Source organism: Rhopalosiphum padi, chromosome 1 (assembly GCF_020882245.1).
Source record: "Rhopalosiphum padi isolate XX-2018 chromosome 1, ASM2088224v1, whole genome shotgun sequence".
NCBI classification, from domain to species: Eukaryota; Metazoa; Arthropoda; class Insecta; order Hemiptera; family Aphididae; genus Rhopalosiphum; species Rhopalosiphum padi.
This window is the reverse complement of record NC_083597.1, coordinates 40,407,659-40,433,223: the sequence shown is the minus strand read 5'-3', so window position 1 is coordinate 40,433,223 and position 25,565 is coordinate 40,407,659. Positions and strand designations below refer to the sequence as shown.

The 25,565-nt window shown below is 29.1% G+C and overlaps 1 protein-coding gene across 1 annotated transcript; it reads left to right on the top strand.

Annotated features, from left to right (window-relative positions):
• Window positions 1-949: 949 nt before the first annotated feature.
• LOC132931958 (soluble guanylate cyclase 89Db-like) lies at window positions 950-24,969 on the top strand. Its single transcript, XM_060998082.1, has 11 exons — window positions 950-1,036; window positions 6,229-6,655; window positions 11,332-11,765; window positions 18,087-18,313; window positions 18,958-19,065; window positions 20,736-20,904; window positions 22,366-22,512; window positions 23,192-23,345; window positions 24,353-24,462; window positions 24,616-24,705; window positions 24,821-24,969. The coding sequence occupies exons 1-11, from the start codon at window positions 995-997 to the stop codon at window positions 24,905-24,907; spliced, it is 1,995 nt and encodes a 664-aa protein (XP_060854065.1). The 5' UTR covers window positions 950-994; the 3' UTR covers window positions 24,908-24,969.
• Window positions 24,970-25,565: the final 596 nt, after the last annotated feature.

Sequence of the window (25,565 nt, the reverse complement as noted above, 5' to 3'; positions counted from 1 at the left end):
TTTTGGATTGATGACATTCACACATTACACACATAAGTGAATTTTGGATTACATTTTTAGAGAATATCTGGTCAGTTGAATAATTTTAATTTATAGTTATTTTAAAAATATTATTATGCATAGAATCACATCTAAAATACACATCTAAGTAAAAGTGGAATATTTCAAGTATTTTGATTCAAATTTAATGAATTGAAAAAAAATACTTTTTTGACAAGATATAGTTATTGTACATTTGTACATGTATAAAAACGTTATAAAAATAAATTCAAATTTACGTTTAATTTTTAAATTTTAGATTGAATAACTTATGAGGAATATCGTGTTAAATTGTCAAGCTTTTTTGGCAGCATTAAAAATTGTATTAATACTTAATGAAAAAAAAAACTAAATTAGTTATATAATCTGAATTCTGAAATGTCTGCAAATAGTTTAATAAGAATTAAAATTAATATTTTGACAAAAATATCAATATTAGAAAATGAAAATGTAAATATCTGATAAAAAAGTATTGTTATAATATAAATGTTACTATTTTTCTGTATGATAATTATTATTTCTTAATTGGCTTATTTTGAAAAATTCTGGGTATTTTTAATTTCAACCTCCTCTAAAGTACTAATTTTCTACCAAAATTTAAAATGAAAGTTAAAGTTGAAGCTTTTTAATCCAAATTAAATAACCAAAATTAGAGAAATTAGCCATGGACTATTATAATATACGATAGGAATAAAAGTATATTTGCTTACGTGTAAGTTAGTTAGTTTTGAACATAATTATAAAATATATTGTCCTTCGTCGAATCGAATTATTTTTCCTTCATTATTATGATGTTTACGGGCTGCACATTGTCAATTGCGTCAAATGATAATTAATTATTTTCGGCACGTTTAAAAATCGTGCGTCGCAACGGAACCATTATGTTTACCTGTAAAAATAATCAGTGTGTTATTGGAGTGCCTGTGTCACGGTTTGTTTAAGGAAACTTCACAAAATGTACGGGATGTTATTAGAAAGCGTACAACACTTTATTCAGGTATATATGAGTTACATATTATTTGCAAGTTATTTCTTTGATTTTTGCCTTTTGGTAAGATTTGAGTTTTGTGCAAACTATTCTATGTTGCTTGAGTAACACGTGTTATTTGGTTGGGTGGTTATATGTTGAGTGATTGGTAATTATTTGTTTTATACTGATTCTTTAAAGAGTAAAATAATTTTTAAAAAATATGATTAAAATGGGCCGTTTTGTAATAAATAATTATTAATTTAATTGGCATATGCTAATTTAATAAAATATATTAATCTAATAAAAATTAAAAATATTTTAAAAGTTTTTAATGTCTAGTACTTTCCAATATTTGTTAAAGATTTAAGTCATTACAACTGCATATTAATTTTTAAGTTAGCTTAAAAAATAATCAATTTAGTCAAAAACTGTTTTTGTGTAGAATTTTCAGTTTTTCCCAAATCGTTATATTTTTAAAAGTACTTTTACTTTTGTCACCAAAATACCAACTATAGATTCAATTTGATAGAAGTCATCACTGTTGAAATCAAAGTTTGTATATTTTTTGTGACAGGCAAAAATATTTTTAAACTATAGCCGAATAATTTGCACCTTTCAAAAAAATGGAAATTATACTCGATTCTCTAATTGAATATTTGTAATTATAAATATATTTTGTGGTACCAAGTTGGTACTACCAACATGGGTATAATTTTTATCAAGTTTTTGTATTTTCAACTAAATACAGCCATCCTTTATAAGTATGCTGGTTATCAGAATCGTCTTCAGCAACATATATTATTTTAAGGATAGCCACCACTCAAGTCTTTTAATGGGTTATTAATATTACTTGTATATATATTATTTAACTGTGTTTTATGTAAAACTGCAGGAGCTTATGACAGTGTTATAATATTTGTAGGGTAAATTACTATAGAACAATATTTTAGTAAATCGTAACTTCATTTTTTACCACGGTGGTCTGTATGTCTTTAAACGTTTTTGACCAGGGTAATAGAGTTTTTTTTTTATATCTAACTACTCTGTTAAACGTAAACATTGAATTGCATATATTATAAATACATTTGCGAAAACGAAATTTACATATTAATATAAATACTAGACTCTGTATCCGGTGACACAATTTCATATCACTATTTTAATAAATTAAAAAAATTCACCGTAAAATCAATAGTGCACAAATCTAACCTAAAATATATTCAGATTTAGTATAGCGATCGGCACTGGCATGTTGTTATTTGCCCGACATTTCTGAGTTTACAAGATTTTCACGTAACCCCCTCTTATGCTTTTGTCTACATTCTACACTGATTTTAAATAGTAAATTGCCATATCTCGCTGCAGTTATGTATTCCGTTCCCGATCTTGTCACGCGTGACTAAAATGTCAACTCGATTGTTATTTCCATTTGAATGGTGTGGAAATTATACTCGACTTAACGAGTTGATGTTTTCGATTGTTCAGAGAGTCCCTAACCCAATAAGTAATAAACTACGAAAACGATCTACCTATATTATGCGTAGTGAGTTGAGTTTATCTTATATATGTGTTTATTTGATATATTATATATATTATATATATATATAATAATGGTACGCACGTGTTAAATATAATAGATATATTATAATAGCGGTGCGTTTTATATTTGCTTGTTTTAAGTTTTTTTCAATTTTACTAAACTTTCCTTACACGGATTGTATTTTAATATATTGTGCAATTACATCAAATATACCATCTGCGGTCTCGGGTGTTTTTATCAACCACTGGTTCATAAACTGATTGAAATTTGAATAAAAACAAGCTGTATTTTTAGGTATATCTATATGTATTTTGTTATTTGCAAGTTGCATTCGTTGTATACACGTTACAAATCTTCTCGTTGTAATCCGTCAAATTAAACGTTAACTATTCTCTTTACTCTTATACTAATATAAAAGAACGACAAAAATTAAAAATTATTACTCTGAATTACTTTTATTAACGCCAATATAAATAAAATTAAGAATAAAGGAATAAACTGATTTTAAATATTATTATTTTTGGCAAAAAATATAATAATTTTATAAAACCTATCAGTTAAGTTTAAGTTAGTAAGTAGTTTAGTGGTATTTATGCTGTGAAAATATCAGAAAATAATTTTAACATTCTGCACTAGTACTCGTCAAATATATATATAAATTAATGAATGTTTTAAATAGCAACAGAGTAAACGTGTAAAATAATTAAAAACAAAAAAAAAGTTATATATTATAATCAGTTTTAAAATTCTTGTTATGATAAAAACTAATAATTATTCAACTCTAATATAATACCAATATATGTTTATTAAAAAAAAACACCAATCGCTATATAGTTAACATTACGCATGATTGAATATAAATTAAAAGTTGACGATTTGATTTTTAATAACATTTCAAAAATTATTAAAAATAATAAATATTTTGTATACCAAAAATATAATTAAAATACGCTCGTTTTTGGTAAATACAATTTTATGTTTTTGTTTTTGCACGCTTTTAGAAAACTCTCATTTGTAAAAGTAAATAAATGTATGGATTATCGTTAGAAAAAATAATAACAGTAATACCTACTGCGAGTTTTAAAAATATTTTGACTATTATATGTTGTTAAATAAATATTATATACAAACAAATCAGAATCAATTGGTTTTATTGCTTTAACATCATATATATATAATACAATATCTCCAGTTTAATTCATTAAACGTATACTGCTATGACGCTGGATTTTATAACATAATAAAACTATTTTATTATAATTCAATAAAATGAAATGTCCGATTGGTTACCGACAGAAATCAGTTACATAAAAATATTTTATGTACGTTTGAGATATAAAATATAATATTGCGTAATCGGGTAATCCCCTTCTTCGATAAATGGTATAAAAAGTGTCTCGTCCAGGATTTAGTTTTGTGGAAATAATGTTATGCTCGCATGTTTCTCTTAGGCGAGTGTTAAACGTGTTTTTTTTTTTAAATCTTTACATAATAAGTATGCTTAAGTATTTCATTATAAAATCTTCTTTCTTTGTGGTCTCAAAACCTTATAAATTTATCATATATGACACGAGTTAATGTGATATATAATATCTAAAAGATATAATTTTGGAATATTTGATCTGTATTTAATGTTTTATTCTATACTTTTACTTTGCATTGAATTACATATAATTATTGTATTTGTTTGTTTTATATATCTATTATTCTTACTGTATAAGGATTACATTTTTGTGCAGTAGTTTAATTACTTTATACGAGTAATTTTTATGATGTAAAGCACTAAAGCATTATTCATGGAATTTTTTGAAAAACGATTAATTGACATTTAGTTTTGTAACTGACTACTTATTGGGTTACTGCTGGTGTTTGATGTTTGCGATCCTGATATGTATATATTATACTATCTATATTAATTATCTTCACTAGAGCCTATTTTATATTTATAGAAAACAACTATTCAGTATTCATAAGTGTCACACTTTTGATTTTAAAATGTTTAATGCAATTAAATACTCGTTAAGTATTGCGTACATGTAATCAAATTACTGACAACTGAAAATAACTTTATTTTGTTACCTACTGTTGTTTTTTTTAATAGAATTTATTATTTATGCTATACAGTAGGCCTATAACAGGTATGTCATTAATATTTCATAAATTTATACAGATTGTAGGGTATACACTGAATATAAAAATAATACAATAAATTTATATTTCAGTAATTTTCATTTATACATTATATTAATACGTTTGAAGAAAATATACAATATTGTTATGGGGTCATGGGGGTGTCGAATTCTATGCTCACGGTCCTGAATTCTGATAAACTCATACAGTGGACGTCACTTATAAGACTCGGTTTGGGACCAGTACAAAGAAAGTCTTATAATCGAATAAATCGTATAGGCAAAGTGGAAAAAACAAACAAAAATTGTAATTAATTATCAACTTTATTTTGCTATTTTTCTTTTACAGTTAGGTACATATGAGGAATTATTACATATTAATAAATTAAATACATATATAACATACATATATTTTAAACATTTATTATTACTTTTACTTGTTCCAAATGAAATCAGATAATATTTAATATTTTGCATTATACGGTTTATTATATTTATTATTTACTGAAAAAAGTATTAAAATACATTTTGGACTTAATTTGTTTTGTTTTTTTTTATGGTTTTTGACTATTGCTCTTACCCGTATTGTATATTAGAATAATACATGAAATAAAATCACTACAATAAAAATAAATTTTCAAAATGTTATCAAAAATTTCTACATTTTCTACAGTGTTTTACAGAATTTGTTTTTTATATCCGAAGTGGTGAATCTTACAAAGTGAGTTTTCATTTAAGAATAATGTATTTGGTTACGTTCGGACCATTCCATACGATTTTGAACGTAATATGCGTCTAAACCTTATATCTGTGAGTCTTATAATCGTCGTCTATTGTACAGTGTATATCAGGCACGTTTACAAAAATTTCGGGGGGGGGGGGGGGCTTACAAAATATAGCAATACAAATTGTGCCGCTGCATAATAAAATAGTTTTTTTCTCGTTACTCGAAATTATTTCCCGTGTTGTGGGGGCAGGGGGGGGGGTTGAACCCCCCTCCACCTGTATACGTGCCTGGTGTATATCATAGTATTATACATTATCACGTATCTATCGATAAATATCACGATATCTGCACTCGTATATAATATAATGGAGACGTTGTACAAAAATAAAAATCAGATTGACAGGTGGTGGTAGGATTATATTTACAAGATTATATAATAAAACGGCGTGATTCGATGTCAACAGTATCGTGATAAATTTTATCACGAAGAAAAACCTAAATTATGACGAAACGATTTCCACATTCACATGCAAATATACTAATTAGTTGTAATTTTTATAACATGCAATATAAGTATACTCGTATAACTTATACTACTATAGTATGTAAATAATTATGTAGCATCATTTATATTTGGTAAGTCGGTGTATAATTATGTATTATTATATACGCGATTCAAAAACTTCGAAGTGCTTAATCCGGGCTTGGGCGAAAATATTTCACGAAATGGTCATTTTTTCATGAAATGGTCACTCCAATTTTACATCGTGTAATTTTTTTCACATAATACATATATTAATATATGTTATTATTCACACTGTAGCTCGAGTACGGCGAGAGCGCTTGGCGCGAGGTGGTCCGGTTGGCCCGGTGTAAGTGGTACGTGTTCAACACGCACCAGATATACCCGGACGGGCTGATGCCCGAGCTGGCGGCCGCCGCGGCGCAGCTGCTCACCGACCCGACGGACCGGAGCGGCGAGAACGTCGAGCCGACCGCCGACGGGTTTATGCGGTACTTCGGCCGGTGCTTCGTGCGGTTCTTCAGCAACTTGGGCTACGACGCGCCCATCCGGGCCACGGGCCGGTACTTTTGCGAATTTCTCAAGAACGTGGACAACCTGCACCTGCAGATGCGGTTCGCGTACCCGAAGATGAAGAGCCCGTCCATGTACATGTCGCACGTGGACCGCAACGGATGCGTTCTCGTCTACCGGAGCACCAGGCGCGGGTTCACCCAGTACTTCATGGGTGAGTACCATAGATATATATAAATTTAAATATAAAAAAAATGTATAAATTTCAATTTATATAATATATAAATCGTGAATTTGATCCATCGACGACGACGGATGTCGACGATAGTAGCAGTAGGCATATAATATAATAATCAGTAAACGAAAGTTTGTGTATAAACTATAGACGGTGTCGCGTTATTGGGGGGGGGGGAATGGGTAGTAGGGTGTTTTTAGAGTGTTGAGTTTTCAGATCGACAACGCGCGTGGTCATCCTAATTTTCTAAGTATTTTTTTTTTTTTTTTGTTTAAGTGCATATATTAATCAGTGGTTTTCGACTTTTAGTAAGGATTATGTATTTTTACTTTTTACTGTAGTAGTATAGTGTGGACAATGTTATTTACTCCATACGTTTGATACTTGCGCTTTTAATAAAAAGTATTCATTTTATATCACGATTAAACAAAACTAAAAACTTAAAAACAAAAAGATTTTATTTTAAAAGTGTAATTTATTAAAGTTAAAACACTGATTAAATAGACGTGTATATTTTTATAAATTATTAAAAAATACCTTACTAAATTTCAAACTTTATGAAGAATTAGATTATTTTTCGTTTTATTTTTTTTTTTTGTCAAACCATTCAAAATTTGATTTTTAGCAAGAACAAATTTATTAACAAATTTTATATGAAATTTTATTTCAATGAGATAAACATCTTTGAAGTTCTTCTCTACATCTACATTCAGTTTAAACATTCGTTTAATTTTATGTTATCATAAAATTAGCATTATAAAAATATATTAAACAATAAAATACTATAAGATACTGGAAAAACTGACTCACAACTGTGTTGTACCTAAATAGCCTATACAAAACGCCGCGTATTCATAATGATTATTATATTGTTAAATTGTTTACACAACAAATATTATACTCATATAAAATGCCCCAAAAAGTATCGCCAAAAACGTGTACCAAGTATTGTAAAGTATACAGTTATTACGACGACATTAAATTAAATGTACAAAAAAAAAAAGGTTTCTAATTTATTTTTAAAATCTCTTCAACTACACCGCATACTAATTGTATACAATTATGCGTCAGAAAAATGAATATTGTGTTATGTTTTAATGTTACCTATTGAATCACAACGACTTTGAACAATAAAAATGGTAGCCAATTAAATTGGTATCCTGAAACCACATAAATGTAAGGTAGATAAGGTACGGTAAGAAAATATTGTTACATTACAGAGTTCAGAATATGCAAAGTATGTTGAAATATATAGGAATCCATCGAAATGTATTCCTCCATTACCTTCAATTATTTCCACCGCTTTTCTGGCACAATAGTGGTCATTAAATTTTTCTGTAGGAACTAAATATATATATAATATAAAAGTTAAAATTACAACTGACTATTTTTACATATAAAAAATATCAGTTTATTATAAATTCATGCAGTTTATTTTTATTGGTTCAATGAACATGTGGGTCTTTAATTTCAATTTGAAATGAAATTGAATTTTCGTTAACAATTCAAATAATTTAATTGAATATTTGTGTATAATACGTCTTTAAATTCAACTTAGCATCAAAATAATATTTATTTAGAATATAATATACGTATAATTGTACCAGCGCGTGATATATTCAAAACGCTGTACAAAAAGAAAAATAATTTATTTCTCGTGATTTAGTTATGCATGTTTAATAATATGATGATGACGAGTACACAATATGATAATGTACAATAATAATACGTACATTCACATATTTTAATACAATTTATCGAAAGAAAAATGTCCAGATGATGTGTATATATTTCGTGGTATTTCAATAACGGTTGCTATTGCGGTGTAGCATTTCAATATCAATATTATATGTTGATGCTATTCGTAAAGCTCGTAAAGCATAATATAGTTGACTATAAGCTATAATAATATATATTATAATCGCGTGTCTCCTCTCCGTTCTCCTGCTTGTACACATTGAATCCGATTCGCGTACTAGACGACCACCGTAATTTTTTTTTATTGAAATTAATCTGGATATTGCATTTTTCTTTTGTCGTATACGTACACACATGACGCCACAGCTATAGTAGTGCCCGCCTACGCGCTAACGTCTATACATAAAGTTTTAAGTTGATCCGATAGCTTATGTGGAACAAACTGTCTGAAAAACATCTGTTCCCCGCGGTGAGGATTGTAAAAGCAACAGGATGATTGACGGTCTGCGGCGCACCGCACACTGCAGTTTTATGATATAATGATATGCCCGCTAAATCAATTTGTACACCCATTCGCACGGTGATGGAGAGAGAAGCGGAAGTCGAAACGGTGGTAATATAATGGTATATATATATAATACTATGTGGGAGAATAATATTAGTTATATCAAAAGTCTCGGCGAAATAATTACTATTATTATACAGTGCTGCAGTATCGCGGATTAAGTCCCGAAACAAATGCATCTGGCGGGCACATCATCCCTGGCAATCGTTTAATTAAACTTTGCCATCGTCGGAAAAACACGCCGCCACTGCAAGCGTCGAAAACGTCAAATAACGAATTTTACCCTTACTGATTTTATCGTCCGATCCGCACTGTCATGATCCATAAACTTTCAAAGGTCGTCCGCGGCAAATCAAATGCACGCAACGCAACCAGCCCGTCGTCAGTTATATATATATATATTATATTATTATGCACTCGTGTACCGGGTAATCCATTATTATAATATAAACACCATACACGCTCAGAAATGCACTTAGTGCAACGTGGTATGGGTTATAGCGTATGTGCTGTTCGCGGAGAAACTTTTTAAACCTTCACCATCGGCTCAGCAGCAATATTCAATCAAACTCGTCAAACATACAATCATGTATTATTAGTATTACTTTATATTATTTTTATTATAACTGTAGTGTAACTGCAGACGTCGAGAATTTACCGCCCAACAGTAGTAATGTTTATAAACGGATGCGTATACGTATCTACGCACTACCTCAATCATATATAACGATATATATATATTATATATATTATATATTATTGGTACAAACATATAACAGACCAATACGAAGGGCCGTATCTAAAGTTTGGATAAGAGAAAGATAGAGAGAGAGAGTGAAAGATGATTACAATATTTTAATACAACGACTCATTGAATTTTTTTTAAAAATAACTAATATTTTATTTTTAATATCAATTTAACAATTTTATTAGTCTGAAATTATTACTATAAACACATGCAACACTAAGGACAACCAACATTGTGTCTTTTCAATATGCAATTTAACTTATGCCATCTAACAATAATACATAGTTAAATAAAATATATTCGTTGAGCAATTAATATTATTTTAGATGTTTTTGATTTAAGGAAATCTATAATATTATATCGATAGATTAGAATACGCACGCAACTAAAATAATATGGAAAATTCTTTAATATGTAATAATATTGTAATTAATATGTTTATGTATTTTATCAAAGGTGGTATAATATACACGACGCATAATAGGACATATGAATGTAAAACTAAACTTTGCATATTTTTGATTGAGATAAAATACTCATAATTTTTCATGCGAGAATATAGCAATACGTCTATAAGGCATTATTTGAGTCATGTCACTGTTATTTTTAATTTAAATATAATATATTTATATTATTTAGACTTATTTTTCGATTTTAATTTCTGCTTTATTTATTAGGGATGCAATTTAATACACCACTAAAAAATAATCCATGTGATAAAAATAAAATTCTTGGTGTTTGACAAATGGCTGAAAAATAATAATAATTAATTAAAGAACTTGTAATGATTAAGATTTTCACACAAAACTGCGTGTATTTGCATTTTTTGACAATTCGACGTCCAATTAGAATGTTTTGACGGAACAATAATTACCACGTTTAATTGAAATTTTAACGACACTTTTACTTTTAATTGATTGGGGGACTGAAAGTTCTGCAACTTTTTCATTTAATGTTTGATTTTAAACATATCTTCCCTCAGATATTTTTTCAAGAGACTTAAAAAATATCAATTTTTGCTATACTTATTTCACAGACATTCGTCGAATTCAATTATACTTCAATCTTTATGGCGTTTTTGAGATCGAATAAAAGTTTTTGTTGAAAATCTAATGATAAAAACATGAAATATGTTGGTGATTGTGTACAACTATGTTTATCCTATATATACTTAACAAAGTCCAATTTAGCTGTAAAAATTAATAAAATACATGATACTTACTTTGTACACTGAAATTATTTTTTACATATATTATTTTTCCAGCGTTTGGCTTGAATTAAACCCATTACTATGTAAAAGTTGCTTTCGATAAATATTTTAATAAGTCTGAGCATTTATTATTATTTTTATTGTTATCACATTGCCTAAAAAAAGTACGTCAGTGAAAGTTATACATATATGGTGAATAAACGACTAAAAGTAAAGTTTGAAAAGAAATTTAAGTTTACTAACTTTCGATTAATAAACTTGTTTATGAATAGTTAAACGCATATATAATTATATTTTATACTTACTGACTACTCGTTAAAATAATTAAAAACCGTGTAACTTAATCGTTTTTTTAATTTTCAGTACTCGTCGTATAATATAAAGTAACGTGTAACGACTATAATACAAATAATTCTAATACTGTTATTTTTCAGGGCAACTGGACCAGATCGCCGAGGAGGTGTATGATACGAACCTCAGAATCCGCGTGCTGCAGAGCGAAAATACGTCCACGACCTCCGTATCTTCACACCTTTCGGCTGTGGCGACTGCGGCGGCAACGGCGACTGGCTTGCAGAACGTGCTCGTCAAGTACCGGTTGGACTTCGACAACAGCGCGTTCGTCGACCAGCACGCGGCCGTCCATACCTTCGACCGTAGTCTACAGCTTCCGTCCATACCCATCAAGCTGCTGCTCCGGCTTTTCCCGTTCGGCGTGGTAATCGACCAGGACATACGCATCATGGACGCGGGCGAGAAGCTGCTCAGCGTGTGGGGTGCGTCCACGGCTGACGACGTCCGCGGCCACCTGCTGGTCCAACACTTGGTGCTCAGGCGACCCAGGGACATACCGTTCACGTGGACCAACGTGAGTACACTCGTACAGACATAAGATTCATTCGTAATGTTATACGAGTATTAGTATAAGTTTAATATGATATGATATATAGTGACGTGACGAACTTTTAAGATCAGTCAGATGCGATTTACATTGTCCACTCTTATCACTAAGCTACTCTAAATATAACCCCTTTTCTAATTTGTGACTACCTGCACAAAATCAATCTTTAATATTTCTGGTTTTTCACCTATCAATCTTATCACTACATCGTTATGCCATCAATTATGCGCAAATTATTGTTTGTTAAACTGCTCGTACATATTATAATTATTCTACGTAGGTAGTAGATACGTTTTGTAGGAATATTTAATGTTAAACGTGCTTGATTTTTCACGTTTGAACTGCAAATATGTTTATATTTCGATATATTTTTGAAATTATTTGGTTGTTCTCAAATATCGTTATACTTAAAACCACGTAGATTTTTTTCCAAAGTATTTTGAGGGAAGATTACCTACGTGAAAGAAATATTAAAATGTTGAATTGCAAATGAAAACCTTTGAGTTTTCTACGTATATGTTTTATTTTTAAGTAAATCTTTTTTTTTTTAATCTGATGTATTGAAATTAATAAGTAGTTTTTATTAGGTGCTAGCTATAAAATACTATTTTGTACACAAAAAAGATAATATCTTTTTGAATATTCAAATCGATTATTATAAAATATTAATATAAGTACCGTATATTATTTTATCTAAAATATGAAATATTAAGTATATACTAGTTATTTAAACAAATTATTATCTCTGAACGAAATATAAAGTGTGATTAATTTAACACTTTTATTAATGAAAAACTAAAATTGAATAGGTACACCTAATAGTATATTATATAGTACATAGGAGTTTCAAATATTCTCTAAAGCATTTTAACCATAATATAGATAATAATATTGCGATTGACATTAAAACATGAGTTGTTTACGATTTTATGAACTTGATTAACTTAATGTTAATAGGTAAGAATAATACAGTCATTAAATCAACAAAATAAATAAAAACGGGTGAATTTAATAAACTATATAGTTAAGTTAGTACTTCTAACAGAATTCACAACTTTACAAATAGCTCACCCCTCAATGTAACTTAAAGTTAAATACAATCATGAGTTTCCAAACAAAATATCCACAGCAGTGAATTATTTGAACGCATTTCTTACGAAACATTTTTCTTTTGAACTTTGAAAAAAAACAAGAACTAAGAAATTCAATTTCTAACTTTGTCCTTTTTAAACCAATGACATCACTTATAAAAAAAAAATACAGCTTATTACGTGCGTTATTTTTTTTTCGTAAAATAAGTTTTTCCACTTTTTCGCTTTTTCTGTTTTCTCGGTAAACACATGCATCTTATACATAATTCAATATGGCTATATTATATTCGTTTGCCAATATTGTACAGTTCGATTGATGTTAAATCGGAATGACAGTTCTTTGACACGCTTTGAAATTTACGGGTTTTTTCAATTGCTTGTTTTATTCATTATAACACGAATCGTTGGAGACTAGCGCAAGATATGATCAGGTAGTCTTTTTAATGTATTACTTCATAAAATTTGCATTTTGCTTCGACTAAAATAGTTACAATCTATATTATGATTTATGGTATAAAGTTGAGCGACCACGGATCCGACCATATAATTTTTATTTTTAATTAAATAACACTGTTTGTCAAACGTGCGAATAAAATGTTATTTCTATAATTATATGACTCATATATTTAGATGCGATTATATAAATAGTGTCGATGTGTTAGGTAGGTACTTATACGTGACCCATCGAAATGACGACGGGCTTCCGACCGAACGTTTTCACGAAATTAACACAAAACGAATTAAAAACGATAATAATTATCATCATCCGTCATTAACATAATATAAATTGTATAAGGTGACGAAAACGATTCCATTCAAGTTCACCGCTGCAGCGATGACGTGATGAAAACTGATGACTCAGATTCAACGCGTGACGTGGTGATCCTGACATAATAATATTTATGAAGTAATTGTGAAACTCAGTTGGGTAGTTTTCGAGGGACGATTTTCATTAAAAAAAATCTGACCATACATTATGTGTTATTACACTTTATACGTTTTACTGGGAAATTTTACGGCGCTCGTGTAGATTATGGGTGGCGGTGGTTGAATGACATATTATGGGGTTGGTTGGGATAGATTCGATTTAGTCGTCAAGTTAATCGGAATAATAATAGTAATAATACTTTATTCGTTTCGACGTGCGTTTAATAGGTATGTCGTACTGACGCCACTGATCGTGGTTTTTCACGTCACCGCGGCGATGTACGCTGTAAATGTATTAACCTTTTCGACGTTTAATGGCTTTCCGTCGGACCCGATGAATGTGCTTTAATTATAAATTAATAAAACGCATACATGCTGGCTGGAGTGATGTAACTTTTATAATAATATTATACAGCAATGAGACTTATATGTTATTATGATGATACAAGTGAATATAAAACCCATATATATGATGCAGACACACTTAAGAAAAGTAGAGATAATATTATCATCATTACGAATTAAAAAAATATCGTCAAAATTATTAAATACACCCCCATAAATTATTGAGGTTTACCGCCCGAGGACCTATACCCATTACCTAGTTTTTATAATATTATTTTGCTTTAATAGTTTTTTTGGTATTTTTCATCCGTAAACAATTTCAATCGTATTATTTATAATTTTTTTAACGTTCCATTATATTAACAATTATCGGATGTGATATATTATGTAGTGTCTTACCGACTTACCATTTTTTTTTTCAAACAAATAAAACTATGTAGGAGCATTATCACAATAATCGAATTTATTTCAATATACTGTTTATTTATTGTATATGCGTCATTTGGATACTTTACTTTCATAAATTCATAATATTGTTAGTTAATTTAAGATAAAAAGTGTTAAAAAAACATGACAAAAGTTAAACTATCATTTTCCTAAAACCTGTGCCCCTATTAAAAAAAATTAGGTTATTTTTAAAGGCAGCATTATTGTGTCAGAAAGGTATTTTTCGATAGTTTTTACTGTTTCTAGGAAATTTAATTCTAGATTCTAACTATATTATATAATATTTTTATCATAAAATACCTAATAATAATAACAATAATATATTATAAAGTATGTAAATATAATTAACTAGATCACTAAATATTATTTTATATTTTATATTATATTACTTATTACCAACATGTTATTTTTCGTTTTATGTGTTTATTTTTATTATTCCTTTGCGCTCTTTAAAAATCGTATTTTGATAGAAAAATATACAAATGTGATTTTTGATACTTATTTTGTTACTTTTTTTTACATAGATTCGTGGTTAATATTTTAAAAGTATAGCTGCAATTATTTTAAAACAAAATTATTATTTTTAAAGTATTTAAAAAATAAACCTACTTATATAAAATAAATATCAATTGTTATTAATGTTTGTCCGTTATTTTAATATTATTTTGGAAATTAATATACTTAAATCAGTATAAAAATATTTTGCTACAAAAAAATACATCTATAATGATATTGGTATATTTATTATTTTTGCATTAAGTCGTCTCGATAGAGTTATTCGTAAAGAAATAATAAAGTTTATTTTTTTTGGTTTTACAACGAACATTTATGTAATAATGATTATTATTATCGTTATTTATATATAAATAACAAACCAAGTCATAATGGAATATTGATGTATATTCAACCTAATAATCGTGAGTAGCTGAATACAACTTGAACAGTATAAGATAATAATATAAAGACATTTATTATTTTAGAGTAAAATAATTAGTCGCAAATATTTATTTCACTAAAAATATTATTAGACTATTTAGTAATAATATGCATTAAAATATTCACAATTATCCGACTGTATTTGAACGGAATTGGAAAATCGGGAAATAAAAACTATTATATATCATCCCATACTGAACCTCGATGGATCAACAAAATTGTATACTTATTCGTACTGATTAAATATAATTTACTGTACAGTTATAATATTTTTATAAATATTATATTTTGTCGTTCGACGGTGTTTAAAAAAAATCGACTCGCTATCCACAAAACCGTCAAGGCAATAAAATTCGAAATCCTATAGGAATATCGTTGTAATTTTATCGATAATTTATAATAGTCAGACTACAAAATATACTAATATTATTAATTAAATTGATTCGTATTAGTGATGAGTAGTATTTGCTGGCACGGCACCATTACCTCAATGTGCAAATAATATTATATATTATTTACCTATACCTACATATTATATTATATTACCTAAGCCCTAAGTACCGGAATTACGTTTCTGGAATTTCTCGATAACATCAACAATGATTTTCCTAGTCGCCGAGCAATATGTGGAGGGTGATAATAATATATACATTTCAGTGTACCTACGCCGCTGCAAATCGTTGTCGATACGTCTACGAATTGAACCGAAAACGGTTTTTGGTATAATGACGCCGAGGTAATATAATTATTACGCTCCACTACAGCGGTGCAATATCGTACACAACTATAATGCTGTCGTTTATAGACGATTAACCCAACGATATTCCGGACAATTGTTATGCACAATAATATGTATACACTATGCATAATATCTGGGTTCGGTCGACATCCGAGTCTATAAGTATAACACTGCCTGCAGATGTTCCGTCACTGTCCTGCGACGACCGCACGACATTGTCGCGGAAAATCATTTTCCATTGAAAACAAATTGTCTGTTCGCCCCGAAATAATATATAATAGTAGGTATATTACTGGGGTGCGTATAAATCGTATAATACATAATATACAGGATGACTCACTCACCAAACATGCTTACCATCTTTGTTCCTACAACTATGCGGTTATTTGAAATCTGATTTTCGGAATAACTAAATATACTTAAGACCATATTGTTTTTAAATTTTGTATTAACCAAAAGATGTCTGTGGATAAACAAATTCTGTTTTTCAAATTGAGAATCCTTTTTTACACTATAAGTTATTTAGTAGATAATGTTTCTGAAAATTTGTATGCACCAAAATGAAAGTTCGAACGAATAGTTGTTGAGTTCTTTAAATTTGTGTACCAGGATAATAGACCATGATAATGTGTTTGGAAAAAATGAGGGCTATAATGATTTGAAAAATGTAATAATTTATAAATACAACTTGTTAAAACGTATTATGTCGTTATCAATTTTTTGTACAGAAGAAATAATAACTATACATTTATGCGTTTTAAAGGTTCTTTTGAAGTTCTGTCCATAAATTAAAAGATTAAAACATGGTTGCGGCTCAATAAATGAGATAGCACGCATTTTGTATTACCACCGCTACAAGTTAGAGATCCAAGAAATTGTGTTTAAAAGTGTTATCAAAAAATACCATGAAAATTGAAATTACACTTAAAATTATGACTCGACTATTTTAGTCGTTTTAGAATACAATTTTGAATTAAGCGATCTGTTATAATTTAAACAATAAGCTCAAGTGATGATTGATACAATAATATACGGATAGGAATAGCGTATTAAAGAGACCAACCCAGTGGAGGAGATTCGTGAATGTGGCTCGAAAATCCAAAAGGGTTGCCTACCACTATCATACATAGTATTTTGAAATCACATATTTGTTAATAAATAATGTACATAGATCGATACTTTGTATTTATGGATAAGTATTGCCTATGATTATAAGTATTGATAGTTAATGTACAATATGACGTAAATATAGTAAAACATAAAATTAAAGTAAAATAATATTCATATAAGCAACTATATAGAAGTTCATCAAACTAATCGAATACTTGGAGTGAGCTTTGTTTGAACAGTAAATTGTAAGCCAAATGATTAGTCTGTCGGAATTTTAAACTTTAAGTAAACGGAAAGATCTAAAAGCTTTTAGACCGAAGAAAACATTTCACGAAACAACCAATACTCAGTCTACATAATATAATATGGATATGTATTTCGTAAAGGAATATGTTTGGCAGAAAATATTTAGTTTACCTTTAATAATATAAAATATTTCGTGCCACAAACAATTAATTGATTTTGTAAATTTTTTGTAAAAACACTTACACAACAATTAACAGCTTATGTTGTATTATTTTAGTGACAGAAATAACCCATGCTTAACTTTTTACCATAATACGTATCTAATGAGATATTATAATAATAAATCATACTATCTATATAATATGGACGCGTGTTGTAATATTGTGTTACGATATGCTACTACCTTTTAAAGTTTTAACACGATTTTTTTTATGAAATATTGATTAGTTGATGTATTTGGCATCTGTGACCTTTGAACTTGAAGTACTACGTGGAACACATGCCACGATGCCTGAAAAAAAACTTAGTTCAACAAAAGGAGAAAAAAAATCAGTGAGCCCGTTGCCAGCCACATTGGATAGAAGGGGTAGTTATGGATCACGGAGTATACTTCTCAAAGGACAGATGAGACACTTCAAAGAGATTGACGTGGTCGTGTTCTTATGCAGTCCCGTGTGAGTAAATTGAAAATATATATTTTTATAAACTGACTTTAGTTTTTTGTTAATTCTCTAGAGACGCTCTTCAAAAAAACATTAAGCGCATATTGCATTTGTTAAAAAATGCTTGAATATAAAAATGCAATCGTTGTAGAGCAGAGAATGTATAAATACCTACTTAATAAATTATTTAATTATTAGATAACGTCTTCACTCTTCACTCTTTAGATTATTATTAATTTTATAAACTTCCAAACCATTATCGTTGACATGGGCCCTTAAATTAGTATTATTAATACATAAAGGTAAATTACTTAAGAAATAATCGATTGAATTTTAATAATGACACGTTAAAATGTTCAGAAAAATTATCTGCTAAATAATTTACAACACACAAAGGAGTTCCTATTAAAAAATTATTACAACATAGGTATCTCAATAATTTGAAAATGTAATTTTAATAGGTTTATTTAAAAATGCCATAAATACGATTTTGAATAATTTTATCATTGAAAGAAATAAGTAAGTTATCACGCGTTTACCGTTTAATAATCGCCCTGAATATTAAAATTACATATTTTACTTCGAACATAAATGACTAAAACCGACGTGCATAAATATATATATATATATATATAAATATTAATTATCGATTTCAGAGTGAACAACTTGGATGAACTACAGGCCATGAGTCTTTTTATGAACGATCTGAACTTGCATGGATTAAGCAGAGAACTAGTATTGGCCGGCTGGCAGCACTGTTCCAGGTAAAATAATACTACATAAACATATTAAATAGGTGTATAAAATATATAAATATGGTCCTTGTATATATTTAAAAATATCAAAAATAAGAATTTTAATGAATATGTATTATGCTTAGTGAATCATCCATAATAAATAATATATAAACTGTTTTAATTAACTTTCATATTACAGTAAAATTATTTACGTAATTTTCGTGTTAATATAATAGTATATTATTTTATTTTTCTGCTACATTGTTTCGAGGAAATCATAATTTAACAACGCGCCAACGCCATCGATTTCGGAATTTTCGTAAAATATTTAAATTTGTCAAATTACGAAAGAGGATTATCATATTTTATATATATATATGTAATGTATACGTATTTTTAAATGGCGAACCCGCACAGAAACGTTCGATTATTATGATGAATTCGCGTGGAGTATAATATTATGAATTATGATATATTCATACACGATAGGCATCTTGCAATATTTGGAATTTTGCTGAAGGCTTGTGAAATTCCATCGCTCCATTACTGAAAAAGTATATGAACTTTGAACACCGGTAATGAAATATCTCGAATATTTATTTTTTAATATTTACATATAACCACAGAGTATTCCTATAGACCGCTAACGTTTTGAATTTATAAATTCGTGATTTTGATAATCTAACTCTCCGACGCTCGAATGGTTTTCGGTTTACTCGTTGAACCTACATACGAAATATTATGCCTCTTATAACACCGTGCTGAAAAATAAATCGAAAATATTTTAAATTATATAAAACATACATACATGTAATATACTAACGCGTTGGCCGCAGTGTTTTACACACGAGTTATACGAAACGTGTTGAGATAGCAAACCCGCACGGTGGCGTTCGATTATTATGATGGATTCGCGTGGAGTACAAACATAATATTTAAATAAAACGTCGAACGTGCGTCACGTATCGCTACAGGGACTTAGATATTATGATTCTGGGACGAGCGTATTATCATATATTTTGTATTGGGAGGGGGACAATGTCATTTTTAAATTCAAAATCTATGATGAATCGTTTTGTGTATTTTTTTTTTTAATAATAATAAGCTAGCTACTCTAGATATTGTAATTTTGTAGTATGCTTTTGTGCGAGATTTATCTTCAGTACGTTTGGTGAGTTTTTTTTACAAATTTTTCAATACTATTATGTTCTCTGCGAAATAAAATTTACACGTGTACAATTTCACTTTCATTTTGTATCGTGTTCTTTATGTGATTATACTTTTAAGTACAATATTATTTATTATTATATATTTTTTTTTTAACAAAATTGAACATTTATAAAAATAATGCATTAATAATGCATAATTTTCGTCACCACATTCGCCATCCGGTCAGTTTGGAATTAAAAATCTAATAATAAAATAATGTTGTTTTTTTAGAAACTATATCGTTACGGTCAAAGTGATAACTAACTTTGCAGAACAAAAAAATGTTTATTGGAAAATATCTTGTTAACTCAAAAATAAATAAATTAAATACACTTATATTACGTCGTGTGTATGATGTGTGATACTATGATATGTATTTTACGACAGGTTGTGAAAGAATTGAACATTAAATTGATTTGTAGGGACTTCATTAAAAGATTTAATTATGATTTCGTTGTATATCACATGAAATATGTTGACTTTTTTAGGCTGGAACTGATGTTTGAAAGGGCGGAACAGTGGTCGCAGGATTTAGAAGACAATTATGGACAGTTGGACAAGTGGAAACGCAAGGGTGATTCGTTGTTATATTCGATGTTACCTAGAAGCGTCGCCGATCAATTACAAAACGAACAGAGCACGATGAACACGTGCAAGGCAAATATCACATTTACGTATTACGCCCCCAGATTTAAATATACTAATTATTATACACCCGTGTTCTAATATACTACAACTCAAGCCATACTATAATACCGGTGACCTACTTATCTCTATAGATTGAATGTCATTTTGCCTTGATCGAGGAGTAGGGCGAGAAATTTTAAGAATAAGTACTGTGAAATGTAGAAAATCACATTTTATAGTAATAATTCACAGCAACCAAAAGTAAATATTTCTCTATTGATTAAAGTACAAAGTTTCTAATTTTTTATTTTATTCGTTTGATTTTTGTTTAATGTATAAATGTATTTATTACATCAAAATACAATTATAGATACCTAATTACTAATAAATAATTATAAAATACTCAACAAAATCAAATTGAAAAAAAAACGAGTAAACTTATTAAAATACAACAAAAAGTCAAAATTGTATGTTTATAAAAAATGACTCGTGAGGGGGGATGGCCCATCCCGGATGGGACGAATATAAATTATAATATTTAGTATCACCTCATTCGGTCAATCAATTCTCATTTATTTCATTCGGAAATTCAATCGTCCACCGGGATCATTTCACATACGTATAATTATTATTTATTTTTTCAAATGAGAAGATTATACCGACTGTAAATACATTATTATTTACATAATGTATTACGTTATGCCGAGTATTGTTTAGATATTATACATATGCGTAATTTTAGAATCAGCACAGTCAAAATCCAGAGAGATCGTTTTAGCACTATACAGGATTATTGAAATTCGCAGTTATACTAAAACAACATGAACGTATTTATTTTGTGTTTTGACGTTATTGCGAAGCCGACGCCCGACACTATAACAACACGAAATTGTGAGTGCTCGGGGCGATTGAATATAATATTATTAATTGGTACTGAAACGCCTGCGAATTATAAACCGATATATGTGTTTTTTTATTTTCACACCGTACTTAGTAAAAAATTAAATTCATAAAGAGTATATTAGTGTAAAAAATTAATGAAAAGAAAAATGATCATTGTGATAAATACTTGCATTTCCTTAAACACGTTTTTGATTATGTCAAAGATTGACTTATACGTGACTATATTTTCAAAACATATTATGACCCAAAATTAGATATAAATAACATGGAAGGTATTAACATTATGAAATTAACTTCAAGTTTCAAGTTAATAAGTAGGTACTTACACTTGAAATATGTATTCTGAAAAGTACACTGACCATAATATTATCCATCTCGTCCATAAAATATTTTTGTATTTATTACTCGATTAGTTGATACGTATAATCGCGTTATAGGGATGGCACTCTTGCTTTCATAACTATGATTTAAACTTGCTATAAATAATAATCAAATTACTGATTTACATTTTTTAAACATATTTTATTATTATATTCATATACTTCTCTAGAATTTATATAATAATGGCCAAGTTTTTTTTTTATATAGGCTTTTAACTTGATATCTGTGATGTTTTGTGAAGTCGAAGGGCTAAGACCACAAGCAACAATAAAAGGAGTTATGGATGTCGTTGAATGTATGAATACCGTTTTCAGCTGTTTCGATTCGCTCACTGACCGATTTAGTGTCTATAAGGTAATAATAAATTATGTTATTTTAATTAAGGTTTTCGGTTTATCGGTAATCGTAGATCATACAGTATGCGTTAAAAATATATTAATAAAATTGAAATCGAAAAAAGAAATAAACTTAATATTTTTATAATATATTTATGTTGTAAAAAAAATCAATTTTTAGGCGTGCGTGCCATTGCATCAATATAATCATAAAAATATAACAATATAAAAACCGTTAAAATATGTGTATTATATAATAGTACCTACGCGTAGTCACGATTTCAAATTTACGAAAAAAAAAAATGATTGATAATATTATTATTAACAGACAAATCCGCGTGTTTATATTTTGATGCATTCATAATATATTTATATCGTCTAGTACTCTATACATAGTGCATACGACCGTATAATATTAATGTATACTATGAATAATGGCAATCGATAAAGCAAACCTGACGAATGATACTACATATATTGTTTGTGTTTTTGGAATGCATAAACGCGTATTATAGGTGTATATAAAGTCGCGCGAGCCGTGCAAATCGCGCGGTTTGTAAAATTAATACGATAATCTGAGACGCTTATGTTGCCCCCGCTGTCGCCGTGTAACGTTTAATTCAATTCGATATGGTGTCTGTCACGTTTTCCGGGGTGCATATTAATTACATTTCGTTCGCTTATTTTCCCGAAAACAGGTGGAAACCGTGAACCAAGTGTACATGGCCGTTAGCGGAGCTCCCGAGTACACGAGAGAGCACGCGCGCAACGTCACCGACCTGAGCTTAGAGTTTGCGGAAAATATTAGAGACTTGCAGTTTCCGTGCAATATTAAGATCCAGATCAAAATCGGTATCTAAACTTAATTATATTATAATATGTTTTATAGTCTGTTCGAGTTGAGCTTAGATTTATTGGTTTTATGATAATCGTTGCCATCGCCGTCATCGTTATTACTTATTACCCCGGTTACCCCAAGCTTACCTAAAAACGGTATTAGGTACCAGTGTACCATTATGGAATAAATATTATTTTCTGTAAACTTTTCGTTGTTATATTACGAAATTTACGGCGTTTCTTATAGTCATACTCCCCGAGCATGGAAATATTCATCCCACGTAAATAAAATGATATAACTAGGGTTAAGTATACTAAAATAAGACACAACGTATTCAATAATGTATTGATTAGTTAAGTACGAGTAGGAATTTGAAAAATAACTTGTGTAAAAATAATAACAATATATAATAATAATAATAAAAAAAATTATTATTATTTATTGTTAAATAATTTAACGCACTATCAAATATTATTATTACTTAAGATTATTACATATTATAAGGTTTAGGTTTGTTCCATAAATTCGGATGTACTATTATTGCTACTTCCCCTGTTAGACCATATTAAACCCATACTATTTGCTATGCATTTTTCACGATTTGAAGTGTTTGGTTCTTATAAATTATTATTTTTGGATCGATAATATAATATTGTATTAGTGATAGGTAACACCGTCGTGTTCATGATATAATTGTTTTGATCATCGTCGATAACTTTTTTGAAACTTAGTACGTACTTTATTAGAGGAGATCCACCATTAATGAAATGTATACAATTTGTTTATTTGCGCTTACTAAAAAACAAATAAATAACTTTTGGGTTTATCAATAGTTTTTCTAAAGTTATTATTTTAAAAATAAAAATCATCAATTCTATTAATTAGGTATAGTATTTATCATAAGCGGTTTATAATTGTTTTAAATTAGGCTGTAGAAAGGCAGAGCACAAACTCCACATAATATGTTTTACCTTATATAGTTTACACAGTAATTTTGTATAAATATAAAATATGCATATAGGCATTCATTCGGGGCCCGTCGTCGCCGGAGTTGTTGGCATGAAAGTCCCGCGTTACTGTTTGTTCGGGGACACCGTCAACACGGCGTCTAGGATGCAAACAACCAGCCAGGTAAACGATGAACTGAATTTCGAAATTCGAAATCCGCACATACGGATAATACTATCATTGTGTCTACTGCCTGCTCGCACCCATCGCTAAATCGTAATGGGTCGGTGTGTTTATTCAACTTTATTGTGTATTTCGTTTATTTTATTTGTTCAGCCAGGAAAAATTCATATCTCTATCACGACCAAGCGACTTTTGCCACAAAATATGTATAATTTGACGTCAAGGGGACTCGTGGCGGTTAAGGTAAGACACACAACGACAAAACACTTATTACGTGCTCAAGTTTAATGACGAGTATACGGCATACGCATATTATTATCGAAACTATAAGAAGTCATGATATTGCTTTTATTTTCAGGGGAAAGGTAAAAATGGAAACGTTTTGGGTCGAAAGAAAACCACAAAGCCCACAAATGGAAAAACGTCACAGTCTTTGATCGTCTGAAATCGATTGTTTACTTTAATTTTATAATAATTATATTACCTAATAAATATCGTGTCTGTTTACATTGTTTTCTCAACATCAATGAATTGTTTACACCGACTGAAAGTTTTTATTAAAAAAAAATAAAATGTATTGCAACGCACATAACAAAATACTCGTAAAAACGATTACAATACAATTTACAAGAATATGTCGATCGAAATATTATTTGATATACCTATTATGTTAATAATTCAGGAAACACGTTCACCGCCATTGCGATCTTTACATTTTGATATTATATATCATATTACTGCACGTTGCGATCTTTGGTATTCGGAAAAACACAGGTTAGAAAATAATTAAATGTACCATTGGTACGTATACCTGCGTCTAGTACGTATTTTTCGTAAACCACTGGACGGTTTATGTAAATTAAATTTATTAAATTATCGTGTTCGGTCAAAAATGTAAAATATAAAATTTAACTTGCCAAAATACGTAGTTAATTTCTATAATAAACGGTCGCATAATATTTTGAAAACATATTATCGTTATCCATGCGGTCGCACGTCATTGCAGTCGTAACCGGTAGTACCTCTCAACCATATTATAGACTATTACATTTCAAACACCTTTAATGCTAAAAAAGCGATAATAATATTACGGACAAATTAAA

Bases quoted from the DNA above. Each gene is read 5' to 3' on its own strand.
- LOC132931958 (XM_060998082.1), top strand. From the start codon at position 995: ATGTACGGGATGTTATTAGAAAGCGTACAACACTTTATTCAG. The intron at 20,905-22,365 runs GCAAATATCACA...TTTTTTATATAG, and splicing joins GCACGATGAACACGTGCAAG to GCTTTTAACTTGATATCTGT. The intron at 23,346-24,352 runs GTATCTAAACTT...ATATGCATATAG, and splicing joins TAAGATCCAGATCAAAATCG to GCATTCATTCGGGGCCCGTC.